Source organism: Aristolochia californica, unplaced genomic scaffold, assembly GCF_029961685.1.
Source record: "Aristolochia californica isolate CCGP_79_NKW_82.1479 unplaced genomic scaffold, dmAriCali1.0.hap1 SCAF_6, whole genome shotgun sequence".
NCBI lineage: Eukaryota > Viridiplantae > Streptophyta > Magnoliopsida > Piperales > Aristolochiaceae > Aristolochia > Aristolochia californica.
In genome coordinates this window covers 44,439,085-44,459,711 of record NW_027182257.1, presented here as the reverse complement: position 1 = coordinate 44,459,711, position 20,627 = coordinate 44,439,085, and the positions used below count along the sequence as shown (strand labels likewise).

General features: G+C 39.9%; 5 protein-coding genes and 2 non-coding genes across 7 annotated transcripts; 3 read left to right on the top strand and 4 right to left on the bottom strand.

The window, feature by feature from the left end:
• The first annotated feature begins 117 nt into the window (after window positions 1-117).
• LOC137934763 (protein NDH-DEPENDENT CYCLIC ELECTRON FLOW 5-like) lies at window positions 118-1,624 on the top strand. Its single transcript, XM_068779286.1, has 3 exons — window positions 118-610; window positions 831-1,274; window positions 1,360-1,624. Exons 1-3 carry the CDS (start codon window positions 122-124, stop codon window positions 1,552-1,554), a joined length of 1,128 nt encoding a protein of 375 aa, XP_068635387.1. The 5' UTR covers window positions 118-121; the 3' UTR covers window positions 1,555-1,624.
• A 101-nt stretch (window positions 1,625-1,725) lies between these two features.
• Window positions 1,726-4,949, bottom strand: LOC137934762 (protein SINE1-like). Its single transcript, XM_068779285.1, has 3 exons — window positions 4,682-4,949; window positions 2,691-4,032; window positions 1,726-2,225 (listed from the first exon to the last, which is right to left on the bottom strand). The coding sequence occupies exons 2-3, from the start codon at window positions 4,023-4,025 to the stop codon at window positions 1,749-1,751; spliced, it is 1,812 nt and encodes a 603-aa protein (XP_068635386.1). The 5' UTR covers window positions 4,026-4,032; window positions 4,682-4,949; the 3' UTR covers window positions 1,726-1,748.
• A 1,110-nt stretch (window positions 4,950-6,059) lies between these two features.
• On the bottom strand, window positions 6,060-11,230 carry LOC137934910 (PHD finger protein ING2-like). Its single transcript, XM_068779495.1, has 7 exons — window positions 11,156-11,230; window positions 10,982-11,053; window positions 10,259-10,443; window positions 8,274-8,337; window positions 7,194-7,453; window positions 7,020-7,058; window positions 6,060-6,381 (listed from the first exon to the last, which is right to left on the bottom strand). Exons 1-7 carry the CDS (start codon window positions 11,199-11,201, stop codon window positions 6,274-6,276), a joined length of 774 nt encoding a protein of 257 aa, XP_068635596.1. The 5' UTR covers window positions 11,202-11,230; the 3' UTR covers window positions 6,060-6,273.
• A 958-nt stretch (window positions 11,231-12,188) lies between these two features.
• On the bottom strand, window positions 12,189-18,198 carry LOC137934682 (uncharacterized). Its single transcript, XM_068779163.1, has 3 exons — window positions 17,965-18,198; window positions 14,669-15,034; window positions 12,189-14,334 (listed from the first exon to the last, which is right to left on the bottom strand). The coding sequence occupies exons 2-3, from the start codon at window positions 15,013-15,015 to the stop codon at window positions 12,426-12,428; spliced, it is 2,256 nt and encodes a 751-aa protein (XP_068635264.1). The 5' UTR covers window positions 15,016-15,034; window positions 17,965-18,198; the 3' UTR covers window positions 12,189-12,425.
• A 75-nt stretch (window positions 18,199-18,273) lies between these two features.
• LOC137934526 (NADPH-dependent aldehyde reductase-like protein, chloroplastic) lies at window positions 18,274-19,195 on the bottom strand. The gene has a single exon (XM_068778924.1). It carries the CDS (start codon window positions 19,099-19,101, stop codon window positions 18,340-18,342), a length of 762 nt encoding a protein of 253 aa, XP_068635025.1. The 5' UTR covers window positions 19,102-19,195; the 3' UTR covers window positions 18,274-18,339.
• A 706-nt stretch (window positions 19,196-19,901) lies between these two features.
• LOC137935568 (small nucleolar RNA R12) lies at window positions 19,902-19,981 on the top strand. Its single transcript, XR_011109269.1, has one exon. It is a non-coding gene; the product is annotated as a small nucleolar RNA R12 (small nucleolar RNA).
• A 110-nt stretch (window positions 19,982-20,091) lies between these two features.
• LOC137935597 (small nucleolar RNA SNORD24) lies at window positions 20,092-20,175 on the top strand. Its single transcript, XR_011109297.1, has one exon. It is a non-coding gene; the product is annotated as a small nucleolar RNA SNORD24 (small nucleolar RNA).
• The last annotated feature ends 452 nt before the right edge of the window (window positions 20,176-20,627 follow it).

Sequence of the window (20,627 nt, the reverse complement as noted above, 5' to 3'; positions counted from 1 at the left end):
GAATTGATGAATATCTATAGACCCAGAGAGGGAAAAGCAATAGGAATTCTCAAATTTCTTTCCTCTTTCCCCTATATTTTAGTGCTCTTCCAAATCCTGCAAGCAGGAAAGACCAAAGGCCATGGCCATGCCCAACCTCTTTCTTTTCTCTCCCAGCCTCACTGGTTTCCAAGCTTGTACAAACCCCTCCAAACACCTCAAAAGCTTCTCTCTGTCTCCCCACCACAAGAGAAGCCTCTCAGTATTTGCCTCAGCTTCCACTTCATCCTCGCCCATCAATGTGGAATACTTGGAGAAAGAATTCAGCGGGCACGGAGCCAGCTTTGCAGGCCTTGGTGAAGGTTGTGTTGTCAAAATGAGAACAGAGAATGGAAGTGCGGCGACATTGATGCTGCCAAGCGGCCTTATCACCTCGTATAAACCACAAATGTGGCACGGGGGTTCACTCGAAGTCCTGCACACCTTAGTCTCTGAGGGAGAAGATGGTGGTAGTGTTGTGCACGGAGGAGTGTCTGTGGGGTTCAAGTGTGAGACTGAAGAGGGCCAGCCATGGTCTCCATCCGTTTGGTCTCTTTACGATGTAAGAGGGAACTCTGAGACGTTCATAGAGGTCAGTTCGCATTCTTCCTCGAGTTCAAGACGAATTACCTTCCAAATAAAAATGTTGTTTACTGGCAGAACCTTTCCTTTTCTGGGAATAATTGTTGTCTTCTACTGAGTCAAAGCTCTGTAGCCCGTTTCCTGGAGAATTCTTTAATCATAATTGCAGAACAAACCAAGACTGTTAACAATTTAAGAACCGAAGTTGATTACGGTAATCTCTGCTGCAGGTGGAGCTGATGTGCACAGATGCACAAGACAAGGTTGAAGTGAGAAACATTGTCACACTCCAAGAAGACCTACTAAGCTCAGAGCTGGTGATTTCTAACTGGAGTTCCTCTTCTCTTCAATTGATGGGTTCTTTTGTGAGCCATCTGACAGTAAGCACCCCTGATGCGACCTATGCTATTGGATTAGAAGGCTCCAGTTACTTCTCCAAACCGCCTCTAATGTCAGATTTCAGCATCATTCCTCCTGGTTACATTCAGAGAAAGAAATCAGGTTCAAACCAACCACGGGGACAGACAGAAGACAGAATTGGCAACCAACCTAAAGAAAATGAAGACTCTAATGCAGAGATAGAGGAGGAAGAAGATGATAATTATACCCATTTAACTGAAAAAATGAGTAAAATATATACGACTGCACCAAGACAACTCACAATTATTGACAGGGTACACAGGATATCAGTTCATCATTTACCTTTTTGTTTCTTTTTTGTCACGCTTCTCAGTGATTGCATTTTCTTTTCTGGAACAGGGAAAAAGAAATTCAGTTACAGTGGGAAGAATTGGGTTAGACGAATTATACATTTTCAGCCCCGGATCCAGCTATGAGTGGTATGGAAAGTATGCTTACATATGTGTAGGACCATCAGCTGTATTAAAACCAGTAGTGTTGGATCCTGAAGCTGTTTGGAGGGTTGCTCAATATCTTCATAACCCTAACCTTTAAATACTATTACTAATTTATACTTTGTAGAACATGCAGAAGCAGAGAAGTCATTACTAACACATGAGACTCTTTAAAGATAGCAGAGTATTTGTTCAAAACCCAAATTACATAATACTAAAGGGCTGAATTTACAAACCAAATTGCTACAAAAACTGCATCTGCAAATCATGAATTTCAAAATCAGAAAGAGTGTTTTATGTAGGAACCAGATTAAAGGCTTCATCACCATTGTCTGGCCACATTGCTGACAAGACAACAGCAGGAAGAATTACTGAAAGCCCCATAACCAGAGTAACAGCAGTCTTCTTCAAACTTCTCCTTGTTGAGCTGACAACATTTTGGTTCTCACTCCTCTCCTTCTGACCCATTTCAGATGGCACTTCACAGTTATTAGCTTCCGTGGGACAATTGCTTGTAGACAGAACAGATTCAGAGCTCTCTTCCTTTGAGCTGATTCTGCTTTCAATCTTGCTGTCTGCCAGATTATGTGAAGGCCCTTCAATTCTTTCTCTTGTCAAGTTCCGTCTAACCCTTGAATTTGGACTTCTATACTTCCAGGATTGTTTTTCAGAGGATGCAGAGCTGAGCTCATCAAGATCTTGAAGAGAGTGGATAAGCTTTCTGGGAGTAGTGTACAACCTACTATTATCAATGTTATGCTGCAAATTTCTCTGGAAAATACCAAACGTGATCAACAATAAAGTGTCAGTAGAGTACAGGGTACATCTAAGAAAGTTGATGGAACATAGCCTAGAGGCATTCTACTAAAAAGGCCAAGCCTAGTAGAATGCAAACAAACATGCCAAAATGAATTTAGCTGATGGGACTCTGTCAATTGAAAAAATAATTAATTTTGTTTACTGGATGAAATTGATCAGATGGCAGAATGATCCAACTGATATATACCTTGAATGCACTTTATCCCTAGTTGATCCCTTAATTCTATGGAATTGATCCTCACCCATCATTTCAAGAGTTTTACAGCTAAAAATGTATCCACAGAGCCCAAGTTAACACATTTGAGCATACAATTCAAACACCCAAATCCAAAACTGATCCTCTTAAAAACAAAGAAACTTTACATATGAGCTGCCAAAAAAAAAAACGAAAAAGAGTAATAAGAGAATCAAATTTACCTGTGGACTGAGTATTGTCGTATTCTCATTCACATTTGTAGTATTGGTGTGATTAAACCCTGAGAACACCCTTGAGTTATCCCTGTCCCAGTCCCTATCTTCACCATCCTCAAAACTCTTGAAGCATGAACCAGAGCAGCTTCCAACTTCAGAGGATAAACCATCCTTTAATGATACATCAACCCCACCATTGTTATTGCTCCACAAACTCCGCCTTGCAGGTTCACTGCATTCAAAGTTACACGATGCTTGCCCAATGGACAATGGTGAATCAACAAATGAATTATGCTCATTGAATGAATAAACGGTTTGAGATTCTGGTGATTCAAAGCCAGGGGATCTACCATGGCTAAGACTTCTACAGTCTCCAATCAAACCAGAATTCCTCCTCCGACTAGAACCTCGCCTCCTTTCAAAATTTGAGCAAGTGACAGGAGTTGAACCCTTCTCAAAATATATATCCTTGGCAACCTGCAAGGCCTCAGAAGCTGCTCCCCTAACACATTCCATTGAATCTGAGTGACATTTCTTCATCACATCAATAATTGTTTCCAGCTCTGAAAAAATACTTCTTGAATCAACACACTTTAGTAAACATTTTGTCATCTGGATAGATGTAAGCCTCTTGTGTAAATTATTCTCATTTGCACCACCAGTTAACATTTGTATCCCTGATCGAATAATTGACCTTGCATAAGCCTCAATCACTAGGCTATTACGGTTTGCTAAAGTCATGGCCAAACCCATGTGGGAGTTTGTCTGTGTGGCCTTTTCCTCTAATGCTCCAGCAACTTTAAGGCAGACTTCATTAACAACTTCATTTGATGCAAATCTCCAGTTTTCACATTCTACGAGGGCCTTTAGACACAAAGCAGACCCTGAAGCCGCACAATCTGGCATACTCATCAAGATGTCTGACAGAGGCTCACAGAGAGAATGAATTATCTTAGGCTTTTCAAGTTCAGGAGTTGAAGGTTCAATACTATATCTTGCAATTGCAGGAACCACTTTTGAGCAAGCTAGCTGGAGTGGGAAAGAGCCAGCACTTGACATCAGTGTTTTCACAATGGTCGACATAATATTGTCAATTTGTGGAACAATTTTTTGACCATGAAACCTGGCAAGAACTTCATACAAAGATATAGTGTACTCCCGAGAGGAAAAATTGGGTTCTTTGGTTTGAGAGACTTGTGCAAGAAAAAGAGGAATAGCTTTTGAATCAAGATCTACAACAAACGATTTTAACACTTTCATAGCAGATTTTCGACTTTCAGCATCTTTATCAAGATTCTCCAGCTGCTGACGAAGTATTGGGCTGAGGCTTCTTCCACCCATTTATAGTCTGAATAAAAAATACACAACAAAGTATGAAGAAAAAACTATGAATTTGATGGTCAACTGGCATCTTTTTTTTTTTTTTTTGCATATAAATTAAGAGATGAGATTGAAACAGTGCATTTTAAACAGAAAATCACAAAAGGAACAAAGAATTGATGTGATCAGCAGTCAAATACGTAGAAGCTCTGGATATTCCTTTCTTCGAGATTCCAGTGAAATTTTTCCAAACAGAAGAGAAAAAAAGGAAAATCTCTGCTCTAATGAGGCTTACCTCAACATACTGTCATTTAGTTGATTCTCACAAATATTTTTTTCTTAAATCACTAGAAGTTCTTTTTTTTTTAGATTCTTGCAGGAAGAGATCGTCCTTCAAGAAGAGGAATTCCCACCATTCATATAGATCGGTATCTTTGTACTTCTTTATTTTTCTCTCTAAGCCTATTCTTACATATTAAACTAAGCAGACAAAATTAATTAAATACGATACATTAAAGTATACCAAAAAAGACTTATATGCTATCCTACTTCCGAGCAGAAGGAAGTCTCACCTCCCTTAACCGATCTAGCTTCCAAAATTCAAAACGCGTAAACCCACACATAAACTCAAACAACAACACCAGTTCTAAACCAAAAAACCAAGATTTCAAGCTGACCTGATGCTTCAACCCAAGCTACTCTGACCTCGCCGCCTTTACTCGCCGCAATCTCTACTTCGATTTTCCAAGAAGAAAACCGTAAAGGCCCAATTCGAAATCGCGGATACTGCTTCAATTTTCTTTTCCGGATCGCAACCGGAGAATCTGAATCACGGCTACTCTCGACGCAATGATTCGAGCAAGAGCGGTGACAAAAAGTGCTTAGGGTTCTTTTTTTTCTTCTTTTCCACAGCTACTCATTCGCTCGAAATTTAAATGTGCCACAGAGAATGACCCCGCTATCCTTTTCCGTTGTAGGTCATAGAAGTAACCTTTTTATTCAGACAAAGTACCTAATTGCCCTCCATCGATTTTTCTCTGCTTATTCCTCTAAAATCGCTAACTCTCAGTTACAAGTTATGCGAGATGTTTCACCGATACGTCCACCCGATGCTTAAATCGGGGGTAATATCGTCCAGTTGTTTTCTGTGTAAAGGGCAATGTCGTCCATTCAAATGTGTCCGCAGCTACAACGGCGGAGAAAATCCTTTCTCGTCCGAAATATAATTTGCCGCTCTTTTAGTCCGTCTCGTAGCGTTTAAAATACTTCGACGCGCGCGGGGGTCGACGGTCGTACCGAGAAATCAGGATGTCATAAAGATTCCATCTGTGGGCCCACAAGATCTATCTATGTAGGTAGGATTTCGGAGTTGATACAGATGGATCTCTTTTAAGAATCGTAGGTGATAAAATAATTAAAAGGAAATAATAAAGTAAATTAAAATTAAGGAAGGCAGCAAAATAATAAAAATATTATTAAAAACTCAATGGGAAATTCTAAGAAAAATGATAGAAATCAAGGAATTTTTTGTCTAAAAACAAAATAAAAAAATATTAGTGACGTTATTATGAAAACTAGATACCAACAAAGTTCAAAATAACTCATTAAATAAGGTGAATTTAAATATTTTAAAATTTTAATTTCTTACAAAAATTTTGTATTTCAAAGAAAAATATAAAACGGGAAGTTTAATGACTTCCAAAATTCCAAAAAAATTCATTGGAAACTCTGTAAAATGTTTTGAAATATTACCTTCAACTATAAATTTGGACATGAAATGGAAGAAGGAAAGAGGAGATGATCCGCCTGGAAGCATGAATTTGATTTTCCTCAACTGTGTTTTTCTCTTTCACTCACTCTCCCTCTGTGTAGATGGAGGCTGAGAGGAAACAGTAGGTAGTAAGTAGGAGAGTCATGATCCAATTTGGGCAGTGAACAGATTTCATGGTGGAGAAATCATTGAAGCTTCTATTGCTACAGTAGCGAAAGAGCTTAGATGCAGCCAACCCCAATATAAATAATACAAGGTTCTGATTGCAATGATGATGACTCCACCATCCCTGTTTTTATCAGCAAATAGCAAATGGAACTATGGATAACAATTCATTTACAAACATGGGTAGATGAAATTGATCTAACTGCTTTTGAAGCAATAAGCTTAAATACTGAAAAATAAAATACAGAAGCAATAAGCAACTGAAATGACTTGAAGCAAGCAGCTTAAAGCCTTGAAAACAACTTTCTAGGGTCTGCCAAAGTGTCTATGAAGTCAAGACTGAGGAAGAAGTCTGCACGTCGGACAGTACCACTTCCCCTTAAATCTTGTCTCTGGTGTTAGACCCACACACGAATAATGGAACCATTCCCCTCCTTCACACTGTTAACAGGACATATAATCAGGATGGTATGCAACAATGATCCAAAAAATGGTTTAAAGATAAACTCCAACAGTCTTGAAAAAGAAAAAGAAACTCTCCAGGTACTACATGGAATTGAGCAACTCCAACAGCATGGGTCACATAATTTCAAAAAAAAAAAAAACAGCATGGGTGACCTAGGCATTGGTCCAGATTGGGTTTCAGTTCTTCAAACTCAAAGACAAGCTATAGACGCCAGTGTGAAAAGCCAAAACTGGGAAAAAGCTGGCCTGACTTGGCCCAAAATATAAGCATCCTAACTAGACAACAAAAATATAATCCTATGGTCATTTCAGGCTAACTTTGTGCCTCAGGCAAGCAACAGAGTGGACCAATAGCATATCATTTTTTTTTCTTACGAAAAAAACATATTCTATCTGGATTGTCTTAAGCTTCTAGAATATGAGAAATTACCCGAGGACTAGTCAGGTCTAGTTTATTACAAGAGCTTAGACCATGCCTAAGCTATTTGGGCCAGTGGTGAAGGGCTCTAAAGCTAGTTTGTATGCCAGTTCCCTTATGCCAGCCCAGCCTATTTTACAGGTTATCAATAAACAAAAATAATAAGCAGTGAAAAGACAAAGGAAACAGAGCATACATTTTCATTGTCACATGCAATCATGTCTCCAAATGAAACCTGGCAATAGAGCATGGAAAAAAAATGAGAACCTCAATCCAGCTACTCAGGAGCAAAGACTTTAAAAACTCTTTTTTATTTTTAACCATTTGAGAAAGATAACTCAATAATTTTTGTATAAAGATAAGCTTTTACCTGATGACAAACACAATATGTGGGCTCATTTGGATCTATGGGTTGATCAACATCCACAGGAGCAGGAAGACTTTTCTTCTGACTTCCAGGTGGAGGCATGAGCTCAAAATCCCTATCCCGTTCCCTATCCCACTCTCGCTCAGCTCTGAATTCAAACTTCCTTGATTGAGGGGTTCCATAATATGGTCTTCGTTTCTCTTCTCTGGGGACTATAGGTAGTGGAGGTAGGATCGCTGGTTCATCTGGTGCTATTTTTCCCTCTGTAGAACAAAAAGAAAACATAAGAAAAAGAGATGTAAAATAACCACTTTGTATTACCACTTCTCCTGATCATAAGAAAGCATCTAACATTTCATTAAATAAAAAAATATAATAAAAATAAACAAAGCATGGTTAGCCATCCTCTGAAACTTGGCATATTAGTATAGGTCTCTATTAATGCAAGAATCGTGCATTCAAATGATGGACAGTCAAATGCTAATGATTACCTTATATAATGAGAGAAATCACATCTGATCAATTTCAGAACAACAAGAACAACATGAGCAGACCATTGGAAGGTTAATTATTTCAGGCCAAGACAGTTGTTCAACAAGCTATAATGATACCCCCCTTGTGGAGCTAGAATGAGAGTTTACCACTCAAAACTGACAATGATCATTACCATTGAGAAAGTATTTCTCCCAACTGAGCGGGAGTCAGCCAGATGAATCCTATTTCATTCTGCTCCATCATTTGCTTAATCGCTAGGTTGCCCTTTTCATTTATTTTATTGGCCATAGTTTGCATAGATTATTCCCATGGCCAAACCTTTCTGATCAGTTCTCTTGTATATCTGAATCACACATGACCAATACATCCCAAATACTCATGTCTTTTCTCATCTATTTCTTATTCCCATAATTGACAAATATTAAGAGGCAGCAACCTTGAGCATCAAAATATGAAGCATGTTTTTTTCATCAACTCATTATTGTACTAGTAAGCAATCATATAGTCAAAGGGATCTAAGAAAATTTGGTACAAATAGTGACATGTATGAGTATTGAGATTGAACCATTCGGCTTACATTTAGTATACCTTGCTTTAGATCATCTGCAAATTGAATGAGATCTTCATCTAGCCTTTTGACATGGCTATCTATCTGCAGGAGTTAAAAACATTAAAGTAAATGTTTTACACAAGGAGAATTGTAGATTACTTCAAATGTATACCCCTCAACCAAGATCACAATCCTCAAGATTATCAGTTCTATTTATATCATAAAACTGAATTGTGTTTCCATGCCAAGCCAGGTTACCAACAGACGAAGACAGATTAGAGAGAATTCAAGTTCCATTTGGATTTACTATAAATACAGCAAGAGTGGATATATGGGGTATAGGTAGCTAACGTGAAGAAATTTCTGCACATGATATGTAAAATAAATCAAGCTAGAAAAATAACTTGTTGGACATCACTCCCTGTTGATGGACGGAATATGATTTCAGTGGAAATTTCAGGTTTGGTGTTATTATGAAGAACCACTTGTGAATAACAACTAGACTGACCATTTCAGCAGTGATGCCTAGTTCCACGTCCACTGGCAAATAAATGTGCGCAGAAATTTGAAAGAAGAAGAAATTACTGATTTTTGTAACCTAACGGCCAGACCTGAATCTCATTTCTTCTTCCCTGAGGGGAAGGATATCCTTGTTTGGGAACCATCCAGCCCTTACCGATGTGAAGTGGCTAGTGGATACCAGCATTAGAGACAAAATGATAGCCCTCCGCACCTTGCATCCATGGCATGGGCCCTTCAAGTTACTCCTAAAGCGAAAAAAATTATCTGAAGTGTTATATGCGGCTGTATTCTCACCTATGATCAGCTCTCTAGAAGGGGAATCTCCCTCAACCGCCACCGACGCAATCTCTGTGGTCTAGCGTATGAAACCATTAAATCCTTTACCTCCACTGCAGTGTCACCAGCCTACTCTGGAACTCCCTCTTTTAGAGAATTGATCTGCAGTGTTGCTTTCCAGAATCCTTCCAGATGTTTATCACCCAAATGAGGAGCATCCAGATCCTCAAACTAGGCAAGATCCTCTGGCAAACTTGCCTAACTATGGGACCATGGATCATACAGAGTGAAAGAAACCAATGTCACATTGCTGGTAAGTCCAGACCCGTGGAAAGACTCCTTGATGACATTAACCAGCAGGTGATTACTTGGGCTTGCTCGTTTAAAGAGTTCAAGAATCCAAGCCCAAGTAATCTCTCAGGAGGACAAATCGGAGGTAATTGGAAGCTGATCTCCAACCCATCAGTTGCCAAGCACCCTGACATAGTCAAATGGAAAGCTCCAAAAGCTGGGAGAATTAAATTAAATTTTGATGATTGCTCCAAGGGAAACTTTGGGAAGGTAAGAGTAGGAGGATTTTCAGAAATCATGAGGCAACCATTCTCCTTTTTTTGCGGGGCTGACAGGTGCCAAAGACTCAACAACTGCTGAAGTTCATGCAGTTCTCCAAGGCTTCCGGATTTACTACAGCATCTTCTCTCAACCGCTGGAAGTTGAGGATGATTCCTTCTCGGTGAATGCTTGGTGCAAGAAATAGAAGAAACCTTCATGGAGGCATCGGACTGCACTTGAGAAGATTTATTGATCTTACTGTAGGCCAGTAGGTGTGGCAGTAGGCTAAGGAAAACTTTAGCAGACCATTAAAAAAAGAGGCACTAGTTATGAGGGCCTCTTATTGTGGAAGGTCACACTAAAATCCCATTGGATGGAAGCTAGGTTTCCGGATTTCCTAAGCTGAATAGAGAAACTCTTCCGGTGCACGTAGACCAACCTGTGGGTTTGACCCAGATTCAACACGAAACTGAATAAAGGAAGCATCCTTCATACAAATCATTGGACCAACATGAAACTTTGTGGGAGCACAATGTTCTCTCCGTGTGTAAGTTTGACCAATCCATCATCATAGATTTAACTTGCCACAGAAATGTAAATAAAGATCATTTTTTACATTATCATAAAATACCATTAGGACTAGGAAAGGATAAAATATTAATGAGGTACTTACAAGCTCATATGCTTGCCGTGCCAGCAAGACCCTTTCAGTGCATAGGCTCAAAGCATTTTCTTGGTTTGCCTCAATCTCTTTACGCAGCTTTTCAAAGGCATCATCATCATGATTCCCTGTCTTTGAGTTCTGGGAAGCCAACCCCAAGAAATACTTAGTCTGATCTCTTGTCTGGTTGATCATGGCTACCATTTAAAAAACAAATATTAATCTTTGTTTCAGGAACCAAACAGTGAATTCGTTAGAAGATGGGGCTATTTCACGTCACTTGATCTCATTTTAGATCGCAAATAATGAATGAATGATAGTTTTACAGCATTGCTGACAAGGAACACAGTGACTCTTTTACAATGTTCAACAATTGCATGCATTATGAAGTGAAAGTGTTGCTTGATAATAAATGCATTCCCAGTAATTCACGAGTAGATTGCCTTGGTAACTGCGCACTGCCAGCTCCAAACAACCATGGCAGCTTGAAACATGGAAAAAGGAAATTTTACTCGTTTAGAACTAAAGTCTTCTATTCAGAGGGCCCAATCATCGAAGCTTCAGTGAAAATTTTCATCTAATTATACGAAAAACGCTAACAGAGGTGAATTAAAAAAAATGTACATTCGATCACGAAGACCACTATTAAAACAGAACTAACAACTCTAATCCAGCAAATTGAAAATTTTCACGAATTCGTCCGTCAACAGATAAATAAGCCAAGATATATCTAACCTTGAGACCTTACGTCTAGCTCTCTCATCGTCGAGAAAAGCCTCTGCAGTTCCGCTGGCAATGTACTTGAGTCTGGAATTCCTCAACCAAAAGTGATAAGTTTTCCAGTCAGCTCTCTTTTAATCAAGGTAAAAAATAAAAATAAATCAATGAAATAATCATTAAACTCCTCACACTCCAAATAATCGTCGACGAAAACTCCTGTTCTTGCGATCGCCATTTTCCCGCTAGCTTAGGGCTAGTTCTTCCCTGGTTTAATTTGTGTCGGAGGGATATGGATGAATGGCAGTTTCGTTATAACATTCAAAACCGTAGTCGAAAGTTTTTATGCTTTCAAAGGGATTTAAAGTTCGTATTGTACTTGCACTCGGTTTCTATGTCATCGATCCGTCCATTCGTGTGGGGTCCATAAGAAACTGGGCAGTTTAAATTGTGGATACATTTCTCATTTTATCCCGCGAGACGGAATGGATTTCTTCTCATGAATGTGAACTATCACGTTTCAAATATGATTTTAGATGATTGTATTATAAGTTTATAATTTTTAAATACAAAATTAGAAGTATAATTTGTTACCATTTGAGCCTTCAATATTTGTGTATTTTTGTTAATTAATTTTCATGTCTATATAACGTATAGATTGATCGAGTTTCCAGGTTTTGAAGCTAAGATTTTTTATATAAAATTACTTACATTTGGCAGCAAACTTGTTTCCTGTTCTAAATCTGTTTTGCTGTCTAATTTGGATTTAGACAGATGAGTCCCAGAACTTTGTCCATCACTGAACCATGCAAGAAGCTTTTGCCAGTGATAAGAAGTGCACAAAAACAACACTGAATACCAAATGATAACACTCTTCTGGTTGTTGAAGCAGCAAACTTGTTTCCTGTTCTAAATCTGTTTTGCTGTCTAATTTGGATTTAGACAGATAAGTGAGTCCCAGAACTTTGTCCATCACTGAACCATGCAAGAAGCTTTTGCCAGTGATAAGAAGTGCACAAAAACAACACTGAATACCAAATGATAGCACTCTTCTGGTAATTGAAGCAGCAAACTTGTTTCCTGTTCTAAATCTGTTTTGCTGTCTAATTTGGATGTAGACAGATAAGTGAGTCCCACAACTTTGTCCATCACTGAACTATACAAGCAGAGCAGCATACTTCCCGTTTTGCTTTTTTTCAAGTATTGTTTCATTGATAGACTCTAGTCCAAAGAAAATGAACCAACAAATTTTCACTTTATTCAACAAAATTGTTAGAAAAACTGTTTTGGTGTGACTAGTCCTAACTTATATATGATCATATAAAAGAACTACATACAACATGAAATGTGAAGGGGGGCAACTCTACACAAGAAACTGATTTAAATATTTGCAAGGGATGCCAAACAGCTGCCATTGATGATTACGAAACCATACCAGGCATTTCAGGCGGATGCAGCAGCGTTATACTGACTTCACCTCTAGGGAAATATAATTAGGTTCTGGAGGAGGGAGATTTTCAGCAGGTTCTTTGCATGTGAGCTTGTTATGTTTGGTTCCACCACATCTACTGCAATGCACGCTTCTAGCCTCTACCGCAGGCTCAACAACCTTCTTCCGTGGTCTACCAGGTTTTCGCTTTAGCAACGGAGGCTGTAGTGGGGTTTGTTCCCCATCAGAACTTGCATAATCATCCTCTGGTACAGGAGTTAAGGGGACAGAATATGTCAGACGATACATCTCTGCTGTCAAATACGGAGAGCAGAAATCATAGGGACTGCGATCAACATGGTGAAGAACTGCAATTGCATGGGGGCAAGGCCGACCTTGAATCTGCCACTGCCTGCAAGTGCAAGTCCATGTGTTCATGTTTACTACCCTAATCACAGTGTCATCACCAACCTCGTAGTGGTCCCCAGAGGAGCATAACACTTGTTTGGTGTGAGACTCAAAGGCGTCATTCTTAAGGTACTCTTCTGCAGAAGGGGCTAGCCTTGTATCCCACTTCTCTGAACTTGCAAGGCGCTCGTATATAAGCTCCATTATCCTGCATCTAATCTGATGAAGCATCTTTGACAATGGCAAATCCTTTGAGTCAAGCACCCATTCTACAAATAACTTTGATACATCAGACGTCATGTGGTTGTAACGGTGCCCCTGAAAGAATGCATTTGACCAATAATGTGGATGGCTCTGTTGGATCCAATTGAAAGCATCCTCCGATATCCTCTGAATTTCATTTATCTCCTTTTCAAAATCAGAGATGTTTGTTGCATAGGCAGCTTGCCAGAGGTGGCCGATCATGTAGTCTTTCACTTCTGAAGAGAACCCACCCCTCACCTCAAGCTTGAAACAGTGGCAAACATGATTCATACAAAATGCATGGTAACTATCTTGAAACACCTTAGGAACGGCCTTAATTACCTCCTCGTGCCTATTTGAGATGAAAGTGAGACAACGATCAGATTTTACAACCTGTTTTAATTCATTCAAAAACCACACCCAGTTTGCCTCATTCTCTGTATCAACAATGCCAAATGCGACTGGGAACATCTCATTATCAGCATCAATGGAGGTAGCACTCAGTAAAGTCTCCTGATGTCTATTCTTCAAGCTTGTCCCACTAAGAAATATTACAGGCCGACAACCTTCATCAAAGCCAAACCGGCAAGCATAGAAACAAACGAATAGGCCCTTGAACCTCGATTCATCGGTAGTGTTTAGTACAATGTGGTTGCCTGGATTTGTCTCAGTTACCAGTCGACAAAATCGTGGCAAACTATCATACTCTTTGAGAGGTGACCCTTGCAAAGCCTCTCTTGCTAGCTCCATCCCCCGCCATGCTTGATGGTACCTTAATTCAACTCCATAGTCTCGTTGAAGATCGTTAATAATATCACGAGGAGTACATTTTGGGGAACTAATCATCTTTTCCTTTATTACATCAGCAACCCAGTGCTTTGTAGCTTGTGCATGCCTATTTGAACCTCCTCCTCCTCCTCCACATGTGTGAGATCCTTCATACTTCTTAATCTTGAAAAGTGGCGTCTTAGGCAGCCTTGATGCATGGATCCGCCAACTACAGTTATCATTTTTGCACTTCGCAGTCACACGACGGGAGTCATTCTTAACAAAGTGGAAATGAAATCCACCAGCAATAGCAAATTTACCCAGTGAAGAGCGGAATTCTTTGACACTTTTAAACTCTTGTCCAACTCCTATTATAGCTTTATCCCAAGAACTGCTCAGCAAGGGTACACTATTGATCCCACTAGGAGTGCTTGCAGTAAGTTTTTTCACACGATAAGTACTGCGAGGAGCAGAGGTAGGACCTGCAGTGCTTGTTGAGTCCCCCACAACTGCTTTATTTGCCCTACAAATAAGTCCAAATCATCAAGTTACATGAGAACAGACCAAATGCAACTCAAACAGCAGCCTGTCCAGATGTTGGGCTTAAGCAAATCAAGGATGAAGTTTATTTTTTTCATAAGGATGAGGTTAACCATGCATAACCAACTAATCCTGTTTGATTGCAAATGTAAGAACCAAATTAGCCCCTTACATGATTTAAACTAGGAACACAAAAACCAACTGCAATTAATTTTTCCACTGGATCAAACAAGGAGCAGCAGTGGTGTCGATGTTCGAGATGGAAATTTTCTCTCTTAAGCCAAACAACCAGTAAAACAAAATGGGCACTGAATTACCTGTTGTCAATCACAAGGGAGGCATCATGATCCACAATTTCGTCATGTAAGACATAAACATGAACTGTCTTCACATCGCCATGGAAGTCAATCATTCTTTGGATGTCTTTATCTATCACAATGTTCAAAGGGGTTATATTATCCCCAGGGAGGAAGTACTTTAACTTAAGGGCACTGGTTTCACATTGCAACTCTAAGGCTAACTCTGACTTTATCTCTTCCAAAGTGGTGCTACTGCGGACATCCAAAGCCTTTGCACCTCCTCCCTTGTATTGCATTGAGCCAACATCGCTTGTGTGAAACTCTCCACCATAGTGGCAGATGACAATTGTAACCTTGTCAGCCATGGTAATAGAAAACAACTATCTATTAAGAAAATTAAGAGAGTTAGTCAGCAGACAGTTCAAGAACCTCAAGCATTACATATTACCAATACCACAATACTTAAGGGCGTAATAAAGGCTTCATAACCATTTTCATAGCCTTGAAAAACCTTGGATACCATCATTTTCAAGAAAAAAATCAGCACCATTTAAAAAAAAAAAAAAAAAAATCCTTGCAAGGAAAGCACCTCGTTGAAATCCATGAAATGTAAAATGAATTTATGGAAAAAATTAAGCTGAAAAAAATGCAGAATTACGTTCCCCGGGAGTGCATCTGATACACCCTTAACTTTTTGAAAAATAAAAATCATATCCTCATGGCCAGCCTTGAGCTAAATTACTAGCCCAGCCAATTTTCATAAAAAAAAAAGTATGTCTAACATCTCCCAACTGGAAAACTTTGCATGGTGAACAAGCTTATTTGGTAGACCCTATTCCACAACAATTGACATTGTAATTATTTTATACAAAAGATCAGATAGAAAGAGAACAAAAGGCCACATAGCACAAGAAGTTTAATAGACCACAACAACATGAACAGGAAGAAGTGCCTATTCTTGGACAGCTCTTATAAAAATGGCAGAAGCTGTCCTCTCCCTTGTGGGACCATCCTAAATGTCCCTATAAAACTACATCTATCTAGAGATTCTAATATTGCCATCTTGCCTTACTTTTTTTAATGTATTTTCCCCAACAATTTCAAATAGTTAATTCAATTCTCGAGAGTTTGGAACAACTGCCTTCGTGGACCACGTATGAGTCGCGGTCCGACCATTCAATCAGTAAATGAGCAGTTCTTGTGACCCACCACATGACCCTTTTCTTAGTAGCCAATTTTAAATGACCCTTTTTCTGAACAGAAGCACATTGTTGTTTGTTATTCAGGCAGGACCGTAGAATGTTGTTGTAGTTGGCGGTACTTAAATCCTTTTTTCTTTGCCAATGATGAATTGTAGCAGAGAGAGGGAGAGAGAGAGAGGCAAAGAGGAACTATAAGATGGTGGGGACACCAGTATGCCGAGGCAGAAAGGAACTATAAGATGGTGGGGACACCAGTATGCCGAGGCAGAGAGGAACTATAAGATGGTGGGGACACCAGTATGCCCATCGGACACCAGTGGACCCATCAATTATGGTTGAAATTATTTTATAATCCCTTTTATTTTATTTTATTTTTTGTTTATCTTTCCATAATTTATTGGATTTTATCAGATATTGGTCTTATCTGTTTTGAATTTTAAATTTTAATTTTATTTTTAGTTTATCTTTCCTAATTTTACTGGATTTGATCAGATATTGATCTTATCTATTTTGAATTTTAAATTTTAATTTTAGTTATTTATAAGCTGTAACAGCATGTTGAGGGTAGTTTAAAGATGAATTAATAAAATCTCCGTTTTGTTCTCTCCCTTCTCTCCCTCCCCTTTCTTCTTCTTCTTCCCAATTCTTCTTCTTTCTTCTCTATTTTCTCTTCTTCTAAATTATTCTTCTCAACTCCCATGTTTCTCATTCCCAATTCTTCTTTCTTCTTCTATGTTTCTATGTACGAAGCCAATTAATCAACAATCCGACGCCTTCAATTTAAATTCTTGTTTTTGTCCCGCACCACAACAGAAGAGTTTTTAATTAAAAATAAGCAGCACTTCCAACCAGTGAATCTTGTTTCATGTTGTCTCATGCTATCCATGGGAGAAAATAACATCTTTCCTTGAGTAAATTTCTCCAAGTTCCTTGTAGAATGCAAATTCCAAAGTGCCATGAGTTTCAGTGAGGCTCAAAATTTCATTGTTATGGAATGGTCTAGAAGATCCTCATGAAAGGCACTCTTACTCCATGCAGAGCTATCTTCATCTCAGGAACATAATGATATTTACTTCTTCTTCTTTTTTTAAGGTGAGAATGATATTTAAATCCTTATAATAATGAGCCACAGGAATAGACTTTCTGGATATTTGCTAATACCAGCCTTATTGGAATTTATTCATGCATTATACCAACAATCTACTCTTTTGCGATAAATTCTCAAGCAATCTACAATATCTGAGCACACATTTTTTTAATAGCTACAATATCTGACCACTTGTTGATAAAGGATAATAAATGCATAAAGGCATGAGGTCACTTGATGGAAATGCTATCCAACAGATTCAAATATATTAACAACCAAGTGATGACAGCCTCACTGTGCACTCAAAGTATCAAACACCGGTATAAAGGAAGCCCGATCAGCACCAAGGCTTAATCTCATTTGCAGAGCTGTGGTTGTAGCAAATCACTCATCTTTCCCAATGTTGCTTAGAGAAAGTTAACTATGCAAGAGTTTTTCATATTCCTCCCAAATTTCACTGTTTCCAACTAATGCAAGCTGTAAATGGGCTAAGTATTATTCCTTTTTAAAGATTGATTGGCCTTATTGCTAAAGGCTTCAAGAATAATGGGCTACATATTATCAACACTTTTCAAACCAAAAAAAGGTTTAAAAAATCAACCAAAAAGAAAATAGAAAAAATGTTTTTCCACCTGGAGTTCAATCTCTCTCCTTGTTTACAAGGCGGTCCACCTCCCTCCATCTTATAATTCCGTTTCATCAATTCAAAGCTTCTCACATTCTCAACGTGAAAAAAATAAAATAAAATAAAATATAAAGCAAATACTCGTGACAAACTGTTTTTGGGTAGCTCGCTGACAGACACATTAGTTACCATCCTCGAAACCGAACGAATACAATTCAATAGCAATATACATAAACACTATCAATGTACTCATATTAGAGCAGATAAAGCAAATACAGACCAGAGGAGTAACAAGCAACGTAACCCAAAAACGAGCCAAGTCTCCGTTGCACAATTCAAGTCCATAAATCACATAAAATTCGGACTACCAAGCCCTTCATCAAAAGAAAAGAAAACTCACCTTTTCAGATGATTGGTAGTCGCCCTTGCAGCGATGAGCACAGCTAATCAGATCGACCGTGGACTCGCATCGCCGAGCATCTTAATTAATAAAAGAATACGAACTGTGGCCAATAGCGTTAGGGTTCCCGCCAGCTTGGTTGTACCAAGTACGGGAGGAATCAGGAAAACGTTTCAGAGGGCGAGAGAGATCGGAGAAGGTATTACCGACGTTTGCCGCTCATTATTGCTTTTCATCCTAAATCCTAAACCGCGAAGAATTGTAACAGCATTGATCTGGACCATCGATTTTCATTGGACTCTCATTTTTCTAAGTTTCATATTTAATCTTATTTTTATATTACATACTATTTTTTAAATAGTCGGTAACACCTTCTTAAACAAGACCTCCGTTTACTCGAATAACTTGCCCGTTTATCCACTCCCCCGAGTCCCCAGCCAAAAACCCCACCACCGCCGCAACATCTATAGGCTCACCGAGTCGACTCAGCGGGTTCTCCTCCGCGTTCTGCTTCACCACTTCCTCACTCTTCCCCGCAAAGAACATCTCAGTCGCCACCGGCCCCGGCGCCACGCAGTTCGCCGTGATCCGTGTCCCCTTCATCTCCTTCGCCAACACCCTCACCATTGTCTCCACCGCCGCCTTCGTCGACGCGTACGCGCCGTACCCCGGTCGCGCAGTGGCGGCCGTCGAAGACGAGAAGGCAATAATCCTCCCGCCGCCTCCCCTCACCAGTCGCCCGGCGGCTTCACGGCAGCAGAGAAAGGTGCCCTTAGCGTTGACTTCGAAGAGCTTCTCCCACTCTACCACGGACGTGTCGGCGAGTGATGGGTACGTGGAGCTGGCGACGCCGGCGCAGTGCACGAGAATATGGACCGGACGGCCGAACGTTCGCTCGGCGTGGTCGAACATGGCTTTAACGTCGTGGGGTTTGGTGATATCTGTTTTGATGGCGGTCGCTTGTGAGGGGACGGAAAGGAGGGGATGGGTACGCTCGGCGGGATGGATGTCGGCCAAAACGAGTTTGGCGCCGAGGGACGATAAGTGGAGGGCGACCTCCCGGCCGATGCCGCCGGATGAGCCCGTGACGATCGCGATGCGGCCGGCAAGAGGGAGGGTCGAGGGGGACTGGTCCATGGGAATCGGGAAAGGAAAAATAGCAACGAAAGTGAGAATTAATGGAGAAATCAGAGCAACGAAGACTGGTTGTGTTTCAGATCCGAGCAAGAAGAAACACAGTGTCGCGGAATTTTGTAGTGTTAATTGGTGTTTTAAATCATAATGTTTCCATCCGTAGCGTTTGTGCTCCTACGTAGCGGACAGAAGGATAGTAATCCATCTTCTATCACCTTCCCTGGCCTTGCAGACTCCACTGTCTTACCAGATACAAATGGGCTTTATTCGAATTCCAACGCCCATCTGCACTTTAACCATGCCAAAATATTCAGCCCGGCCCAGTTGATTAGGTTTTTTAGGGTTGTCACTCCTCGTTGTCCTCATCCTATAAATATACAGACTATTATCTCCATCTCTGCGACGGAAATGGCTGCTGCGGTTTCGCAGAGAGAAGGCAGCGAGTCGCCCTAGCTATTAACTGAAGCGGCTGCTTCTGCTTCACGTCCTTCTCTCATCTTTTAACAGTCTTCTTCTCCTTTCTACCGGAGGATTTATGGTTTTCTCTTGTGTCGTTTTCCGTTTATTTTTCATTGTAGCTTTTTTTATTTTTTTTTATTTTGACGAAGAAATGCCTAATATTGCAATTCCTTTCTACTGTATATGAGTGGATCAAGGAATCTATCGTTAGGCGACAGGGTTCTACCTTTAGCTCTGATTATCCTTTTTTTTTCTTTTGAAACGTCTTGGATTTTTCGGTGACAAGGTAGAAATATTTAGCATGTATATATTTTATCTTTAGAAATTTGATTGGGGAGTGAATGATATAGGATGATGAAGAAAATCAGACGGATTCCCACTGATATTTTTTATATGATTTCATAACCAGCTACTTCTGACATATCATATCATCTCCTCTTTCTTTGAGAAAATCAATTCATCTTTTTTAGATTTCAAAACAGACGTTAATTTCTAGCATTTGAAGATTTCATATGGTCTTGTGTTTACTGAGAGGGCCTGTGATGCATATCAATATTTGCTACTCTTGATGGGATTTATCTCATCTGATGATCTCTATCCACCAAGATCTCTGAGGCTCTTGCTCATTATATCTTCCCTGTGTTCAATTTTTTTATTTTCAGTAAACAAAATCAATTCTAGCTTAAATTTGCAAACCGTCTGGCTCATGTGAACTGGTGATCTAATTAATTAAGTTGCTTATGAGCAGGGGGGTCCCTCTACTTGAGATTGCAAGAGAGGAGGCTGTGCTGCCCCGAATGTGCGTGCCATTGACAACAAGGAGGATGGAGCCTCCTCAGCATACCCAACAATAGAGGATGAAACGGCAACACTGCCTTCCCTTGCCGCCTCTTTTGTGTCCTTTGGTGAAACAAAGAGGGTGGAGGGGGGCCGTTCCTCTTTGCCACTTTTATAGGCGATTCCTCCCTCTCGGGGGGGGGGGGGGGGGGGGGTCGGGTTTTCCAAAATCCAGGCCTGACTCCAATCTTCGATCTTGAATAAGATTGAGAGAACTCAAATGCGGTCATGGA